A 16,544-nucleotide genomic window follows, 5' to 3' on the forward strand; every position below is an offset into this window, starting at 1 on the left:
TTCTATGTTAATCTGTTTTATTTTCTCCAGTGTGTTGATCACAACCCTCCTAGTGGACTTCTTAACAGGTCACATCCATGGTGTGAAAGAGTGCTTTAAGTTTCCGAAACCACACTGTCAGCCATTTTACTATAACAAGAACATCTTCCAGCCCAAATTACATACACATCAATAAGTTGTAAGTTCAAATAGCAGAGTCCAAGTTTAGAGGGAAGACTGACTGAAGGACTTTTGTGGCCTGTCTTAATGAGATATGTCTGATGTAGAGTGATGAATGAAGGGTCTTTGGATCTTTCATCAGCTTCCAAGACTTCCTTTTGTCTTGGAAGTTTGCTTTTTCTCTTTAATTTTATCTAACAACATTCAGCACTTAGTTTATGTTCAAAGAGTTTGCTTTACTTCCCTAGGTGAATGAAATCCTGTCTCGTTCTTCAGTCTGGAGTGCCTTCAAAGATCAGAAACATGATTTGTTTATTTCTGAGTCACAAACAGCAGGATACCTCACAGGTAAACCACACCCAATTCTCTTCCCTAAGACAGATGGCAGAAGCCACTTGGACCTTCCTTTTAACCTGCCTGGACTGAAAAATGGCATTTAGAAAGTTGTCCTAGGCTACGGGCTACCTGTCTTGGAGGTTCTGTGGACAGACAGTGAATCCCTGGTTCTAGCCCGGACAGCGTGCAGACTGCTGTGGTGTCGAATGTGTGCTGATTGCAAGGCAGACTCTGCTCAGTTTTGACCCTTAATTGATGGTCATATGTTATATTTGGAGCATAGCTGTGTTAAAGTGTTTATCTTCAGCATGTAAAAAGAGTAGAGAAATATCTACTCAGAAATACCAGTATCAGAAACATGATAGTATTGTTACATTTCTGTCAGAATCATAGGTTGAAGTTCCAAATACGCATACTCATGTGGGAAATATTTTTTCTTCCAAGTTTCCAGTGATTAATCTGTAGTTTTACTAAATATTTAGGGATTGTCCTCTCATGGGAGGAAATATGTGATTTACCATAAAGGAAAGGATGTTTTACTGCCTAGAGATCAAAAGATAGTATATTTAAGAAGCTCTGGACATTTGTCCATTTGACACACTAGTTGCATGGTAATTTTGGAGTACTCACTTTCATATTGGTTTGTTTTTAAAAACATAGTCACAGCTTCTGTTGCTAAATGCTGAAAATGAAAGAGAGTCTTTGGCATTAAGTTTTCGGCTTGAAATTAACCTTAAGAATATGAGGTGGTTCTTGCTGTCTGCCTGGAATTATAGTATATTAAAAAATGTAGGAGTTCCAGTTGTGGCTCAGCAGGTTAAGAACCCAACATGCCATCTGTGAGGATGCAGGTTTGATTGCTAGGTGAGTTAAAGGTCCAGTGTTGCCACAAGCTGAGATATAGGTCACAGATGCTGCTCGGATCCAGTGTTACCATGGCTGTGGTGTAGGCCAGCAGCTGCAGCTCTGATTTGACCCCTTGGCCCAGGAACTTCCATACGCCACAGGCGTGGCCATAAAAAAAAAAAAGAAAAAAAGAAAAAAAAGTTGAACCTGCAATCCCCCTCTAACCAGAGTTGATGTAGGTTAATTGAGAGAAAAAAATTATTACCCAGTGTTTCTCTTACCAGTGTAATTATTTTAATAATTCTGATTGCTAGTATAGAAGTTTATAAAATCAAAAACTAAATCTTGTATATTCAAAAATAGGGACTTCAGTGAAAGTTTTGCATGGTTTTAATTTTAGACTTTGTTGTGATATTACTATTTTTTCTTCCCCTGTGACTTCCCTAATATTATCATCAGAGCCCTATAATTTATGAGCATGTGGTGCTGTGGCTGACAGTCATGTGTGTACATGAAGAGTAGAGTTCCAGGAGTTCCCATTGTGGTGCAGTGGAAACGAATCCGACTAGGAACCATGAGCTTGTGGGTTCGATCCCTGGCCTTGCTCAGTGGGTTGGGGATCCAGTGTTGCTGTGAGCTGTGGTGTAGGTCGCAGACGTGGCTTGGATCTGGCGTTGCTGTGGCTGTGATGTAGGCTGGCAGCTGCAGCTCCGATTAGACCTCTAGCCTGGGAACCTCCATATGCTGTGGGTGCGGCCCTAAAAAGACAAAAGACCAAAAAAAAAAAACAGTAGAGTTCCGTAGGTTTCCCTTCTCACTTTCCCATCCCTTGCCCTATGATTTAGATGGAGAGAAATACCTAGAATATGGTCATAGTCTCCTTCATATCTCTCAAATTTTGAGTAAAGCAGTAGCTTCTAAGTAAGAGTGTGTTCGAAGGCATGTTGTGGCTTGATGTGGGATCTCAGTTCCCAGACCAAGGATCGAACCCAGACCACAGTGGTGAAAGCAACAAATTCTAACCACTAGACCACCAGGGAACTTCTAGGAGTGTGTTCTTATAGAAATATCAAAAGCTTTACCTTTTTAGAGTCTTTTTCCAAAACGTTTACACATACCACATTTTTGTGGCATTCATTATATTCATTACTTTGTATGTAAGAGTGTTATGATTGGAAAATGTGCCTTATTTTGTCTACCTAAGAGTAAACTTACTTAAAATTTGGCCTTGAGGAATGAGAAGATATATATTATAACCATCCCTACAGGAAGGCCACTTCTAATTCTTTTTCTTCTTGTGTGTACTTCCCATTCATTAACTTGACTGGATGGAATAAAAGACTACAGATGATCCTTAACTTTTACTAACAGGCTGTGGGTCAAAAGGTCTGTAGTTAGAATACAGAAGACAGATGGATTTATCCTCAGAGACCCAGACTTCCTTTAGAAATCATTTTGGTCCTCAGCCCCACCCAGACTCCTTAATAACTGGAGAAGAAGTACAGGAAGTGAAAAGGTTTCTGCCTGTGCCCTTCCTTTTACTTGGATCCCTTGGGTGGCTTCTGAACGAGTTGTGAGAGACAGCCGGTTGAGCTATAGCAGATGAAGGTTAGGGAAGAGAAAAGGCTGGGGTTTATAAATTTCTTCCCTGGGTTCAGTTCAAAGCAAGTTCTGTATAAAGCTGTCAAAGGGGAAGTGGTATCGATCCCAGCCTAGAAAGGGCTTGCTGTCACTGTGGCCATTCTGAAGGTCATTGCTGAAGCGTGTGAGCATGTCAGTCCACACAGGACAATCTGGACTAGCTCTGAGCTGTCTTGGCCCCAGAATTGTCCAATTCTTAGCACATCATCAATCTGGGATGTTCTCGAGTTGTGAAATTCCTTCGAGTTTAACTGATGTGTATTTATTGCTTGGGTTGCCAAATATTTTTTGTGTGTGTCTGAGCTTTTCTGTTGATGTATTGTCATGTGTTTGATAAAAGGGGCAAGTACTTCTAATAATGATAAAATCCCATTATGTGGTACTCCATGGAATGTGTGCCATGTTGTGTTGAATTGGCATTTTAAATTTACCCCACCCTGCCTTCAATCTTGAGTCAAATTGTACTCAGTTTGCAAATGAAGTAAGTCATTGTGAGAACACACTTGATCACTGGCTCCTCTTCTGTTACTTGTGATACTTTTGAATGATGTTGGCAAGTAAGTGGATTTTGTTCCGGAGATGGGGAGAGATAAAGGAAAATTAATGACTATTTCAAAATAAGATGGGAATAACCATAATTACATTTATGATTTTCACCTTCCTGGTTGCTGAGCAACTGTCACTCAGTCACATGTTCAGGATTTGAGGTCAAAATAAAAATGTCCTAGGCAGGATTAGTCATTGTTGATAAATTGAGATGAGACTGGCTCTCTAAGCATGGCATGTTTCGTTTTATGATAAATGTTCATCTAACAGTGCCTCAGTGGGATTTTACCCATGGTGTAGATAAACTGCTCATTGTCAGGGCTGTGAGTTACTTAGCCACTAATCAGGTTCTAGAAGGGCTTTGTGCTGACAAACTCAAGGCCCTATACAAATAATTTCAGCAGTGAAAATCCTCAAGTTACCTAGCAAATCAATAGAGAAAGAAGGAACAACAGGGAAAGGAAGAGAAGCAAGCCAAGGCAAAGATGCTTTTAGGAGCTAGAGTTGTTGGAGGTAAAGAACTTTGTATGAAATATTTATTTCGTTAGAGACATGTGGAATAGTTAACTTGGCTTCTTAAGTTCATCAAAGGGAGAGAGGGTACATTTCTTGGGCTTCAGACCAGTCCATTAGTTCTTTTCAGAGCTGGTTTCTATTACTTTTTTCTTTTTTCTTTTTACATGTGTCCAGGACTACCCAATGGGAGTCATGTTAGGGAAGATTCCCTAAGGTCAGTGTTAGTTTATTATAGGACATTGCTGCTAAGACAGGGCGCCCTCCCCATCCCACCCCCTGAGAGACCCATGTTCATTTTCACCAAAGCCCATCCTCCTTCCACTACTCCATCATGGCAGCCAGTTCCATTCTGTGGGGGTTTTGTTCATTTCCATCTTTCCTCATCCCTCTTAAGTCCAGCAGCCTTACACATTGTGCCTTGTGCCCTATTTCTGGCAGCTTCTACTCTTTCCTCCCACTTTTTTCTGGAGAACACACTTCCCAGTCCCATCCTAACGAGTGGACTGTAGCTTCCAGCCTATAGAAACCAGACATGTCCTCAAGGAAGAGGCCAGGGGTGTGAGGGAGAGAGCATCTCAGACTTCATTTAGAGAAATGTAAGGAATTGGCTTGTCTTTCCTAAAGAGGCAAATGGTGGGCCTAGAATTTGGTCTCTTCTTGATAAATCCTTCTAGGCTCCCTCATTCACAATTTAGATATTAGCCCAGAGGTTCCCAAACTTTATCAGTTCACACTGCCTTAATATCTTAGTGCTTTTGTTTTCTTCATCTACTTAGGTAGTTACATTCAAACAGCTTGAGAGTAGTTGTTTGTATAGTATCCAGCAGATGTCATTGTGTCTCTCAAAATTAAAATATCCAGTGGTGTCCCCTGCGAATATGCTCCAGGGTGCCTCAGCACATAGTTGGAGAACCACAGCCTTAGTCCTTTTTTGTGTATAGCATTCATGATTTGGTCTCATAATCTATTCATTTGATGTGAACCAAGTTGAGACCAAATCACAAGTGCTCAGAAACCATTACCAGTGTGGAGCATTTAGGGGTTTATTCCTTGGGAAGTGCTGTCGCAGTGGCACTGTAGCTTTGAGCCACCTGCCTGGTGGTCTCTTTCCTGAGCAGTCTCTGGAAGGCCTGGTGTCCTGATTGGTGGAATGCAGGGGTTGAAAGATGCAGGCTCACTGGGCCTTATGAGAGGGAAAATCTTTTTTTCTAAGTTTTCTATTTTCAAAGTTCTGAGTGCCTGGATGCTCTGGGTGGTATGTGGCAGCGAATGCACTGGGTGGTCTCTGCCACATGCTACATGCACAGCGTCTGCTTATGTCCTGAGTACAAATGCCCACGAGGTGAAAAACAAGATGATTCTGAGTTGTGTCCCTTTTGTCCTACTTCAGTCCTTGTTATACCTTAGCCTTCATCAAACTGCTCTGCTGTTTGCACTTCCTTACAACTTCCCTTGCTGCTTATATTTCTTTTTTCCCCTCAGGTGTCTCTCCTTCCCTTCTAACTGGCAGCAGCCCCCTTCACCTCAGGAGCGGGCTTTAGAACCGCTCTGCCAGGCAGCTTGCTAACTTCTGTGTAGCTCTCTGAAGCAGGTAGAGAAACATTTTGCTAAATGCATGCCGCTTCCACTGCCTTTCTAGTCCTAACCCTTCAATGTGCCTTAGCAGTTTGCCTTGTTTCCTATGATTTCAGCTAAAAAGTATTGCTCAGTATGCAGTATTATGCTACAGTACAGTGTTTCTCTGTACAGCTGTGCAGTGATTCTGAGGTGAACTTAAATGTCTCTGCAATATTTAAGACAAACTAGAGGGCTAAAACCTTTATATGCTCACCAGATACATGATGATAATGGCATTTTGTGTACTGCAGATTGTTAGAATCAAAGAAGACATATAAAACTAAAATATTGAGACGTTTTCCATGGTATTCTTATTTTAACCTGTGATTGATGTCCAGAGCTTGCCTTTTCTTTCTAAGAGACCTTGGTATAGCAACCTTTGTTCATTTGGTATAACTTGTTATCATAGCATTTCTTTGCACCAGATGCAATTGGGTTAATTTGAATGTGGATTAAAGTGTTTTTGTTGGGAATTTCATCGAGTATGACTTTCGACTGGGCTGACCCAAGTACAGAGTTTCTTTCCTCTGTTCCCATTTTTTTTTCTCATTTGACATTAGCTGTGTCCTTCAGCGCCCAGGTTTTTTTTGTTTCTTTGTTTGTTTTTTGTTTTGTTTTGTTTTTTTTTGAAAGATTTGTGACTTCCCACATGTGGGAAGGGAAGATCTTTCCATCTTTCCACACCAGTGTTACTGTCCAGCACACACTTTGGAGTGATTTTTAACTTTGTCATATATTAAAGGCAAACCATGAAAATGGTGCTGTGTAGCTGTTTAAGGTTTATACATTTAGATAATCCTAACAGATTATCAATTCCTTGCAATGGGGCGTTTGATCTGGTTCTGACATTTTTATAAAGGTCCAGGTTCTCACATGACTCTGTGTGTGTTTTCCTTTGTCTCTTACAGGACCTGGAGTTGCTGGCTACCTTACTGCAGGGACGTCCTCCTCAGTCATGTCTAACCTGCCGCCTCCTGTAGACCACGAGGCAGGCGACCTTGGCTATCAGACTTGAAACTTGTGAAAGACAATAAACGCTGAAAGGCCAGTGCCCAGTTCACATTCCTCCAGCTGATACGTTGAAGAAAACTCTTAACTGCCTTTCTCCTGGTTTCATGACAGTGTTATTCCTTTTTCTATAAATATATTTTTATTTGGGGAAAAAGTCAGTGATTCTAATTGTATCACATTCTAAGAAAGCACTCTGTGGATCAACCTTAAGTGGGTACACAAGAATTTTTTTTCTTGATGTATGTAAGCACATTTTGTTCCTTTATATCTGTTTACAAGACTGTGAATCAAAAAGACAAAACTTTCTTCCTAGTTTTTATAATGTTTTTTTGAATTAGCGTGACTGTGGGGTTGAACTGCAGTCTACAGAATCTGGGAACTCTCAGTCACTTACCCCGAAGAAGGGCATTTCCCTCTCCTGCATCGAGTCTGCGTGGCTGTCCTCCCATCATCGAACATTATTAGGTTCTGTCCCTGCACCTGTTCACTGGTATCCTCTCCTCAATCATTAACCTTCTGAGAGCTCACAGTACACATCGGTATGTATAACTGGCTTTACCAAATTGAACGAAAAAGGAGCTTGTGCAAACAATTAGAAACCGGATGTCAAGATGTTATGAAGAGATTAGTGTAATTGTGAAATGTTCTATACATTATCAAATATATAAAGCTTTCTATATTGAATGTACATTATACAGATCATTCATATGTGTACATAAAATTTTAAAAATAAAGGGAACTGACTGCTTTGTTAATGAGATATATTTGTTCTAATTTAACTTTTCCTTTTGAAGACCTTGTATACCTTTCTTTTCCTTTTGCTTTTTTGCTTTTTTTAGGGCTGCACCCATGGCATATGGAGACTCCCAGGCTAGGGGTCAAATCAGAGCTGTAGCTGCCGGTCTACGCCATAGCCACAGCAACGCTAGTTCCAAGCCGCGTCTTCGACCCACACCACAGCTCACGGCAATGCCAGATCCTTAACCCACTGAGCAAGGCCAGGGATCGAACCTGCGTCTTCACGGATGCTAGTCAGATTGATTAACCACTGAGCCATGACGGGAACGCCAAGTGTATCTTTACTTCTAAGACAGATTTAGCAGCAGTAGTAAACACAGACTTTGCCTCACATTTCCTGTTCCTCACACAGGTTGCTGCATTGACATATCTGATCATCCCTAAATCCCTTCGTAAATATTTTAGTCACATTTAAATTTCCAGACACAGAAAGCATCTCATTTATTTTCCATACAATATTCAAGAATGGATCAGGCTGTTAAAATAGTTTAATTTGTGTGACATTAACTGATATTTTTAGGAGGAGAGAAATGTAAAGAGTGAGAGGAGATAATTAACACTGATCTCAGCATAGAGGTCTTCTCATGTGATCACAAACTACAAGAAAATATAAAGATGTAAAATACACACAGATACTTCTTAAAAAATAAGGACATGTCCAAATCTCCAAGTTTCCTTTGAAAGCAAGAACCAATTCCCCAGTTGATGTGTGAGAAGAGCTGGAATGGAGACTTATTCCTATCATAAATTGCTAATTCAAAATTTCCCTCAGGTTTATCATCTCTCAACTTAAAGATTGTGGAGTAATGGACCCATGTAAGTATTTTAACACTTAACTAGGGTTTTAGTTTCTCAAAAGCAACACTTTGTCATAAAATCTCTTAACAGCTAATTTAGGAGTAGATATTTTAGGAGAGCATAAGTCAATAGCAATATACTTTATATACTAAGAGAACATAAATATTGTGAATATTGACATTAGTCTGCATTCATTGATGTTTGAATACTAATAATAGCTCATCTTTGTTGAACATTATGCCAAACATTTTATTTTATATTTTTGCTGTGCCTGTAACACGCAGAGGTTCCTGGACCAGGGATCAAACCTGGGTCACAGCAGCAACCTGAGTCGCATCAGTGACAACACCAGATCCTTTAACCCACTGCGCCACCTGGGAACTCCTGCCAGGCACTTTATAAGGTATCATATATGCGTAACTTGATTTAATCCTCAGAGCAAGCCTATGGGCTTGTTGCTCTTATTATTCCCACCTTCCAGGTGAAGAACATGACGCTCAGAGGCAAAGCAACTTATTGAAAGTCACACAACTACTAAGTAACAGTAAGAAATCAAAACTACTTTTACTTGATGTCACAGTCTGTATTTTGAGCCACTATCATAAGATAGCATTAGTCTCAAATAGGGGTATATGACTAAGAAGACTTGAGATTTTTGTTTTTCCTTTTAAAACGTTTTCTGTTACAAAACTAAAACAGAGAGAATCTCGCTAAACAAATTATTTGAGTGAATCATCATAAGGAAAGTCACCCTTGAACAGTTATCCAGGTCACGAACTTGCAAGCCCCTTCAAGGGCCCCCATCAGAATCACAGCCCCTCCCTCCCTCCAGAAGTGACCACTTGTCTGACACGCTCTTATGTGCCTTTGTGGTTCATCATCCACATGTACGTCCCCAGACACCAGAGTTTGGTCTTGTTCTTTCTTTTTTAAATTTGTCTTTGAGCCTCTTTTAATCTGGCTACCCCTCCATCCTTTCTTTTCCCACCACTGGTCTGTTGAAGTTCTGGGGCCATTTGTCTCGGTTTTCCCATAGTTGGAAGTTACGTCAGATACTCCTGGTGCAGTTCAGCTTGGTCTTCTATCCTCTTTTGGGATGGAGGCTTTATCTGAGACTTATACATGGGGAAATTTGCCCTGAGAGGCAAAAATGAGACAGCATGAGCAGGGTAACAGGAAAGTACCTGCCTGTTTAGCAGCAGCAAAGATCTAAGAGGCAAGACCCAGAGAATGGCTTAAACTCACTTCCAAACTGAGGAGGATGCCTGACAACCGAGTTGAATGAAGAGTTCCTTCCGGCCTAAAACTAAACACAGACCGTTTACATAGTCAAAGGACATCTGGAGGGGCGTGGTTTTCTCGTGTGGGTGACCTAGAGGGGGGATCCAGAGACAGAGCCCAGCTGAGGCCCGGGGAGGGGCCAGATGGGCTGTACCCTGAGTGCCAAGCTGAGGCAGTGGCATCTAGGCTTATATGATTCAGGAATGAGAACTCTGTTTTACAAGAGCACTGAACTGTGATTGATTTGTTAGGGGAGGGTGGTGAGAGGTGGCAAAACTAGTAACACACAGCCCATCTAAGCAGGGGACGAACACTGGAAGCAGGCAAGAGACCACTCTTGGATGTCATTTGTAAGCCTGAGGATTGTCACTAGTCAGCTCAAGAATTCTTTTCAGTCCAGAAATTCTTTGATTCTCTTCCTGTTGTTTACATTGACTATTATGTAATGAAATGTCTCTAAATGCCTAAACTTTATTAGGATTTGGGGGAGAGCAGTTTGCAAAATATATGGCAGATAAACTCAGTCTCTTTGTGGTAACCTGTTGACTTGGATTCAAACTGCCTGCTTGAGTTTTTAGGCACACACGGCCCCTGTATGGTCTAAGCATTTCTCTTTTAGGGGCCAGAGGGGCTGTGAGCAAGAAATGTAAATAATGCAAAGGAAATAACGTTGGTCATTCTTACTCTATCCTTCCCAGGGCTGTTGTAAGGGCAAAAGGCTGTGAAAGGGCAAAAGGGCATTGGAAACTGTGAGACCTGAAAGAGTGATGATCATGGTAAGCCATCAAAGTTGGCAATAATCAATAGCAATTTTTCTCATTATTTTCACACTTGGGATCAGGAATAGGGTAAAATAACTTTTTTTTTGGTAATTTATTTGTTGGTGTCTTTTGTTTTTTAATTTTATGTGTTTATTTTTATAGCAGTACCCGTGGCAAATGGAAGGTCCCAGGCCAGGGATTGAATTTGAGCCATAGTTGTGGTAGCACTGGATCTCTTAACCCACTGTGGCATGGCAAGTACTCCTGTTAGTTTTAAAAAAGTAGTCATGTTGCTATGTAATAGTAAGCTAAAAAGTCATTATCTTGGCTCCAAAATCAGATTTTGGAAGGATGCCGTCCGTAATCTTTGGTCAGCAGAACCATCTGTTTGCTACCCACTAAAACATCTTCTCCCTTGAGGGGCTGCCTGTTTATGAGCAGACATGGTCCAAGAGGCAAGACCTAGAGAATGACTTAAATTCACTTCCAAATTGAGAAGGATGCCTGACAACCAGGTTGAATGAGGAGTTCTTTCTGTCCTAAAACTAAAACCACTTACACAGTCAAATGAGTTTCATTGTAAAATGAAATATGGAATCCAGACTTTGCAGTTGGTGGATTAGAGAAAGCTATACAACAAAGAATTCCTTGGAAAGCTGATTTCTAGCAGGACTGCCTGGACAGCAGCAACCAGATTCCAGTGTCCATTCCCGAATGAAGAGACCAGGGCTAACTCTTGGCCAACCAAGGTCTGGTGGGTGGATGCAGAAAGAAGGCAGCTGTGCCTATCAGAGGGCAGCCTCTGCTGGGCTCCCCCAGCCTCCTGGGGGAAGAGCTGTCCCAGTGTGCTAAGTGTTCTCATGCTTAGGAGGATAGGAGTCCGTCTGGGTTTCCACGTGAAATTGGATTATAAAATATGGGCAAACTGTCAAACTTTTAAAACAAAGTGGGCCATAAAAAAAGTACCTGCAGATTAGATTTGACCCAAGGGTGTTCAGTCCTCTTGAAATAAGATAAAAAATAATGGTCACAAAGAGTTGCATAAATGTGCTTTCTGTCTAATGAGCTGTTAAGTCAGTTGTATTTTTTTTCTTTTAGGGCCGCACCTGTGGCATATGGAGGTTCCCAGGCTAGGGGTCAAACCAGAGCTGCAGCTGCCATCCTACACCACAGCCACAGCAACTCCAGATCCAAGCCACGTCTGCGACACCATAGCTCACAGCAACGCTGGATCCTTAACCCACTGAGTGAGGCCAGGGATTGGACCCACATCCTCATGGATACTAATCGGGTTCATTTCCATTGAACCACAATGGGAACTCCTAAATCAGTTGTATTTTTAAGTGAATGAACTACTGTTGCAGCATGGGATGTATCCCTGCAAGGTACACTCCTGATGCTTTTACCAAGGGAGGGGAGAGGACAAGACTTCAGAGAGGCTGCTGTTATAGAATGTCCGTGTCATATGTTGATCCCTAACCCCCAGTGTATAGGAAGTAGAGCTCTCAGCGGGGCCTTAGGGTTAGATGTGGTGCAGCCTTCATGATGGGATTAGTGCCTTTGGAAGAAGAAGCACCAAAGAGCTTGCTCTCTCTCACTGTGGGCCCACAAAAAAGTTGCGATCACACAGTGAGGTGGCAGCTGCCTATAAGCCAAGAAAAGAGGCCTCAGATGAAACCCACCCTGCCAGAACCTTGGTCTCAGACTTCCCAGGCTCCAGAACTGTGAGAAATAAATGTCTGTTGTATAAGCCACCCAGTACTTTGTTAGGCCAGCCTGAGCTGCCTGAGACAGTGGTGCTGGCTGAAGGACCAGCAGCAAAGGGAAGAGGAGGGTTTGCTCCCAGACAAGCAGGACAAGGGCCGATCAGAACCAGAGCCCCCTGAGCAACGATTGCACTTGGTGTAAGTTCATGAAGAACTGCCGGCCTGTCCTGAAGTTGGGGAGGCACACCACTAAGGCTGATCTACAGCACACACCAGAATTCGGAATGGGCACTGGGTTAGTAGTGGGTAATTGGCTGGCTCCTGGGACCAAATGTGTGACTTCCACTTTGTTGGTTTTTTAAGATGTGTGTCAAGTTTTGAGTACCCAGGTTATGTCAGAACCACTGCTGAAGGTCCAGGGACCCAGGTGTGGATTCTAAATAGTCCATCCTCGTTCACATCAACCCCAAGTGGTTGTGTGGACTTTGAGTTGAATTCTTTGTCACTGTGGTCCTGTGTCACTCAGTCTGTTTAATTGAGAGTGAAGGAGAGGCAGCAAGTCGTCTTGGAACCAGGATAGGCTCTGAAGTCGGGGCCATCCAGGCTGCAGTTCTGGCCCTCATCGGGTGACCTCTGATCTTTAAGCGGGGGTCATTAACACCGTCCTCTTTTCTGTATATCAGAGACAATAGATGTAAACACCTGACATAGTGCTAGCCCCCTAGAGGGTTAGGAGGTGCAAGAGGAAAAATCACTTCACTTGACGAGCAGAATCTGCCAGGCTTAGGTTTTTGAACCTGGGCATCGATTTCTTCTCTAAAGTGCCTAGATCGGTCTAGTCAGGTAATGTTTCACTGTTAAGAATCTCATAAAAGTAATATAATATGCGAAAATGTATAAAGGTATATATTTTAAATATGTAAGAGTGAGTCCGACTCTAACCCCAGTGCTAGAACCTAGGTTACAATTTTGATATTGTTTCTAAGAATTTTGATATTGTTTCTCATAAATAACTGGGCTTCTTATAAAACAGATTCTATCCTCCACTACAGGGGGAACATCCAGGAATCTATCCTGATCCTTAGCGCTTTCCTCTTGCTAGTGTTTACTGTTTATGTTGTTTAATATATCGCCTAGTGTTTAGAGCAGAGAACTTCAGTAATCACCTGGATTACTGACCATCCATAACTTCCAAGTTCAAGGAGTAAAAAATGGGGCCAGGTTACTGTGGGCCTCATGAACAGGAAGTAGAGTGGCCAGTTTAAAAAGTTTGTTTTTCCATCAAGCTTGCAGAGGAAAATGTGTGCATTTCCATTATTTTTACAAAGCCTCATTTTAGAGAAGTGACTTTGTATGAGAAGAACAAGTTCCCAGAATGGTTCATGGAACGTCTCAGTTTATATACAAAGAAGAATTAATGTTTATGCTTATATTTTTTAACATCGAAAAGATATGTGGCTTCTGTACCAAGGTTATCGAGTGGTTACTGTGGGTAACTTTTTGACACTTTTCAGTTACTCTCCAATGATGTACACATAAAATTTAATGTCTGTGAGAAATATTTGTCTCATTCCCTGGCTCCTGCCAAGTATGGCAATGTCTGTGAGCAGAAGAAGAGGAACCCCCTGTCCTCAATCTCTTTATTTTAGGGAAAAGTTTATGAAGCGGTATGGCTTGAGTCAGTGAAGGAATGAGTCATTTATTTTCAAAAAGAAAGGTCATATGGAAGTAATTCTACAAATATTTGCTTGTGCGTGAATTCAGTAACATTTCAGTTAGAATTTAAGTGCAAACCCCACTCTGACACTCTCTCATGTTTTGCAGGACTCCAAACAGCCCTTTGTGTGCATCTACCTGGTGCCCCAGCTTTCCAAGATGGGAAGTGGAGCATATTCTTGCTTTAAATGCAAGAGTTGGCAGAGACTCTCTTGTTAGCCCTAAAATGAGCAAGTTAAGCAATTTTATGCACCTCTTGAGTTTAGGGCAGAAAACGGTATCATTTGCTACAGCACTGGGTGATACCACAGTCTTCATGTGACCAGGATGTTCCTAGAGCAGCTTGGCCTGGTGAAAGACCTGTGAAGTCAGCCCTCCATTGAATACTGACAAATACACTTCTAGACAGGAGAGTAGAAGCATGGAAGAGGCCAAAACAGGAAAAAAGGCACTTGGAGAAAACCGACAAGGAAGAGGAAAATACTAGAAAACTGCTGTTAATATCCTCAGAGGTAGACGTTGCTTCTACAAAATGACATCATGCCACCTTAAAAAATACTTTTTTCCCAGAGAATTAAAACCAGGTCTTACAAATGAAAAAAAAAAATAGCAGAAATAAAAAAACCATTTTTTTAATAAGACATTAAAAGATGAAGTTGAGATTTCCTTAAGAAGCAGAGTGAAAAAGAAATGGAAAAACAGGAGACAAAACTTAAAAGAGGCGCAGTCCAAGAGCCCATTATCCAAAAAACCTAGATCAAGAAAGAAATACTAGTTTAAAGAGATGTTATGGACTGAATTTGTGTCCCCCCAAAATTCATAGGTTGAAATCCTAGCCCTCAAGGTGATGGAATTAGAGTGCAGCCATCATGAATGGGATTAGCGCCCTTATAAAAGGGAGCCAAGAGAGCTCTTCAGCTTCTTCTGCCATGTGAGGACAGAGTGAAAAGCAGGATGTGGAAACTAGAAACAGCCCTTAAGAGATGCTGAATCTGCTGATCTTTGGACTTCCAGCTTCTATAACTGAGAAACGAAGTGTGTTTAAGCCATCCAGTACGTGGCATTCTGTTATTGCAGCCTGGGCTGACTAAGATGGGTGGAGAACAAAATCAGAAAGTCAGACTTTCTCAATACCCAGCCCAATGGATGACACATGCGTGTCGTTGTGAAATTTTACAATATGGACACAAGTTCCTATAAGCTTCCAGAGTGTGGCAGGAGAAGGGGAGAGCATTTCTCAGAAAGGAACAAGTATCAGAATAGCACTGGATTTCTCAATAACACTGAATGTTAGAAGACAAGGAGGTGATGCCGTCACAAAACCAAGGGAAAATGATTTCCCAGCCCAGGATTCTAGATCCAGCCAAACTACCAATTAAATGAGGAGGAGAAATTAAGACCTAAACAAACACCCAGGGTCCCAGATTTACTTCCCATGAATAGTTTTGTAAGAGCACTGAGGGATGGTACTCCACCGAAGCAGGGTAACCAGGAACGGAAAGTGGAATTCTCCAAACAGTGGTGAGAAGAGATCCTAAACTGAGACAACAGCATGCAGTTGACTTAGAACATGACCGGCCCTGGGCAAAACCGGGGCAGCAAGCCTGGGGAACAAACTCTTCAAGGAGATGAAATCGATAGACAAACCTATGTGTTTGAACATAGTAAGAAGGAGGTTGACATACCTGAGGAACAGTTAAACGCGTCAATGGCAAGATAACCATTGTACATATGACCTGGTACAGTAGGGTTCTGACTGGTACTTGCATAATGGTGATGCCAGTGTGATTATATTGGATAATGGAAAAACAGGAAGGGTATGTGTGGGGCAGTGTAAGTTCAGTAGGAGAGAAGATGAAAGACAACAGAATAATGACTAAAACTAGAAAAAAATCAAGGAGTAGCAATATAGCAGACTATGAACGGTAGTTTTTTATTTTATTTTTTGTCTTTTTAGGGCTGTACCCACAGCATATGGAGGTTCCCAGGTTAGGGGTCCAATCAGAGCTGTAGCTGCCAGCCTATGCCAGAGCCACAGCAATTCGGGATCTAAGCCGAGTCTGCGACCTACACCACAGCCCATGGCCATGCCAGATCCTTAACCCACTGAGCAAGGCCAGGGATTGAACCTGCAACCTAGTCGGGTTCGTTAACCGCTGGGCCACGATGGGAACTCCTGAACAGTAGTGTTTTATCAAGGTCAGATTTCTCAAGTGTGGTCATTGTATTATGGATAAGTGACATGTTGTCTGAAACTGACTATCAAATAACACAGGGAATGGGAGTTGTCAGTGGAGGCGGGGAGAGGGAAAGAGAAGGTGAGTCTAGGTAAGGATGTTCAGGTGTTTGTTGTACTCATAACTTTTCTGAAGTTAAAATTTAACTTAAAATTTTTTCAAAATAAAAACTGGGGATGAGTGAAATTGCATGATTTTTTTGGAATAGATGGCCATATTATCAATTAGCTTAAAAGTTCTTAAATGTCTATGAAAATGGAAAATTAGAATGTTGGAAGGGTAGAAAGAAGGAACTACTGCTGTTTTCATGGCTGGCTCTGAACAGTGATTTGACTACTGAACTCAGACATACATAACTTTGATTAAAAATCTAAAAAAATTAAAATTAAAACTAAGTTTAAAATATCAATACATATTGGAGTTCCAGTCGTGGCTCAGTGGTTAACAAATCCGACTGGGAACCATGAGGTTGCGGGTTTGGTCCCTGTCCTTGCTCAGTGGGTTAAGGATCCGGCGTTGCCATGAGCTGTGGTGTAAGTTGCAGACGCAGCTCGGAATCCCCATTGCTGTGGCTC

The 16,544-nt window shown here is 41.7% G+C and overlaps 1 protein-coding gene across 2 annotated transcripts in view; it reads left to right on the plus strand.

Annotated features, from left to right (window-relative positions):
* Nucleotides 1–7,432, plus strand: part of DNAJC13 (DnaJ heat shock protein family (Hsp40) member C13) — a 134,065-nt gene extending 126,633 nt beyond the window's left edge. The window contains exons 56-57 of one of the 2 annotated variants that reach the window (XM_021069457.1): nt 408–507; nt 6,570–7,432. In XM_021069457.1, the coding sequence (XP_020925116.1) occupies nt 408–507; nt 6,570–6,676 (207 nt within the window). In that variant the 3' untranslated portion in view covers nt 6,677–7,432. The remainder of the gene's footprint in view (nt 1–407; nt 508–6,569) is intronic. The other variant, XM_003132418.5, reaches the window with a different exon arrangement.

Source organism: Sus scrofa, chromosome 13 (assembly GCF_000003025.6).
Source record: "Sus scrofa isolate TJ Tabasco breed Duroc chromosome 13, Sscrofa11.1, whole genome shotgun sequence".
In the NCBI taxonomy this organism is placed as follows: Eukaryota; Metazoa; Chordata; class Mammalia; order Artiodactyla; family Suidae; genus Sus; species Sus scrofa.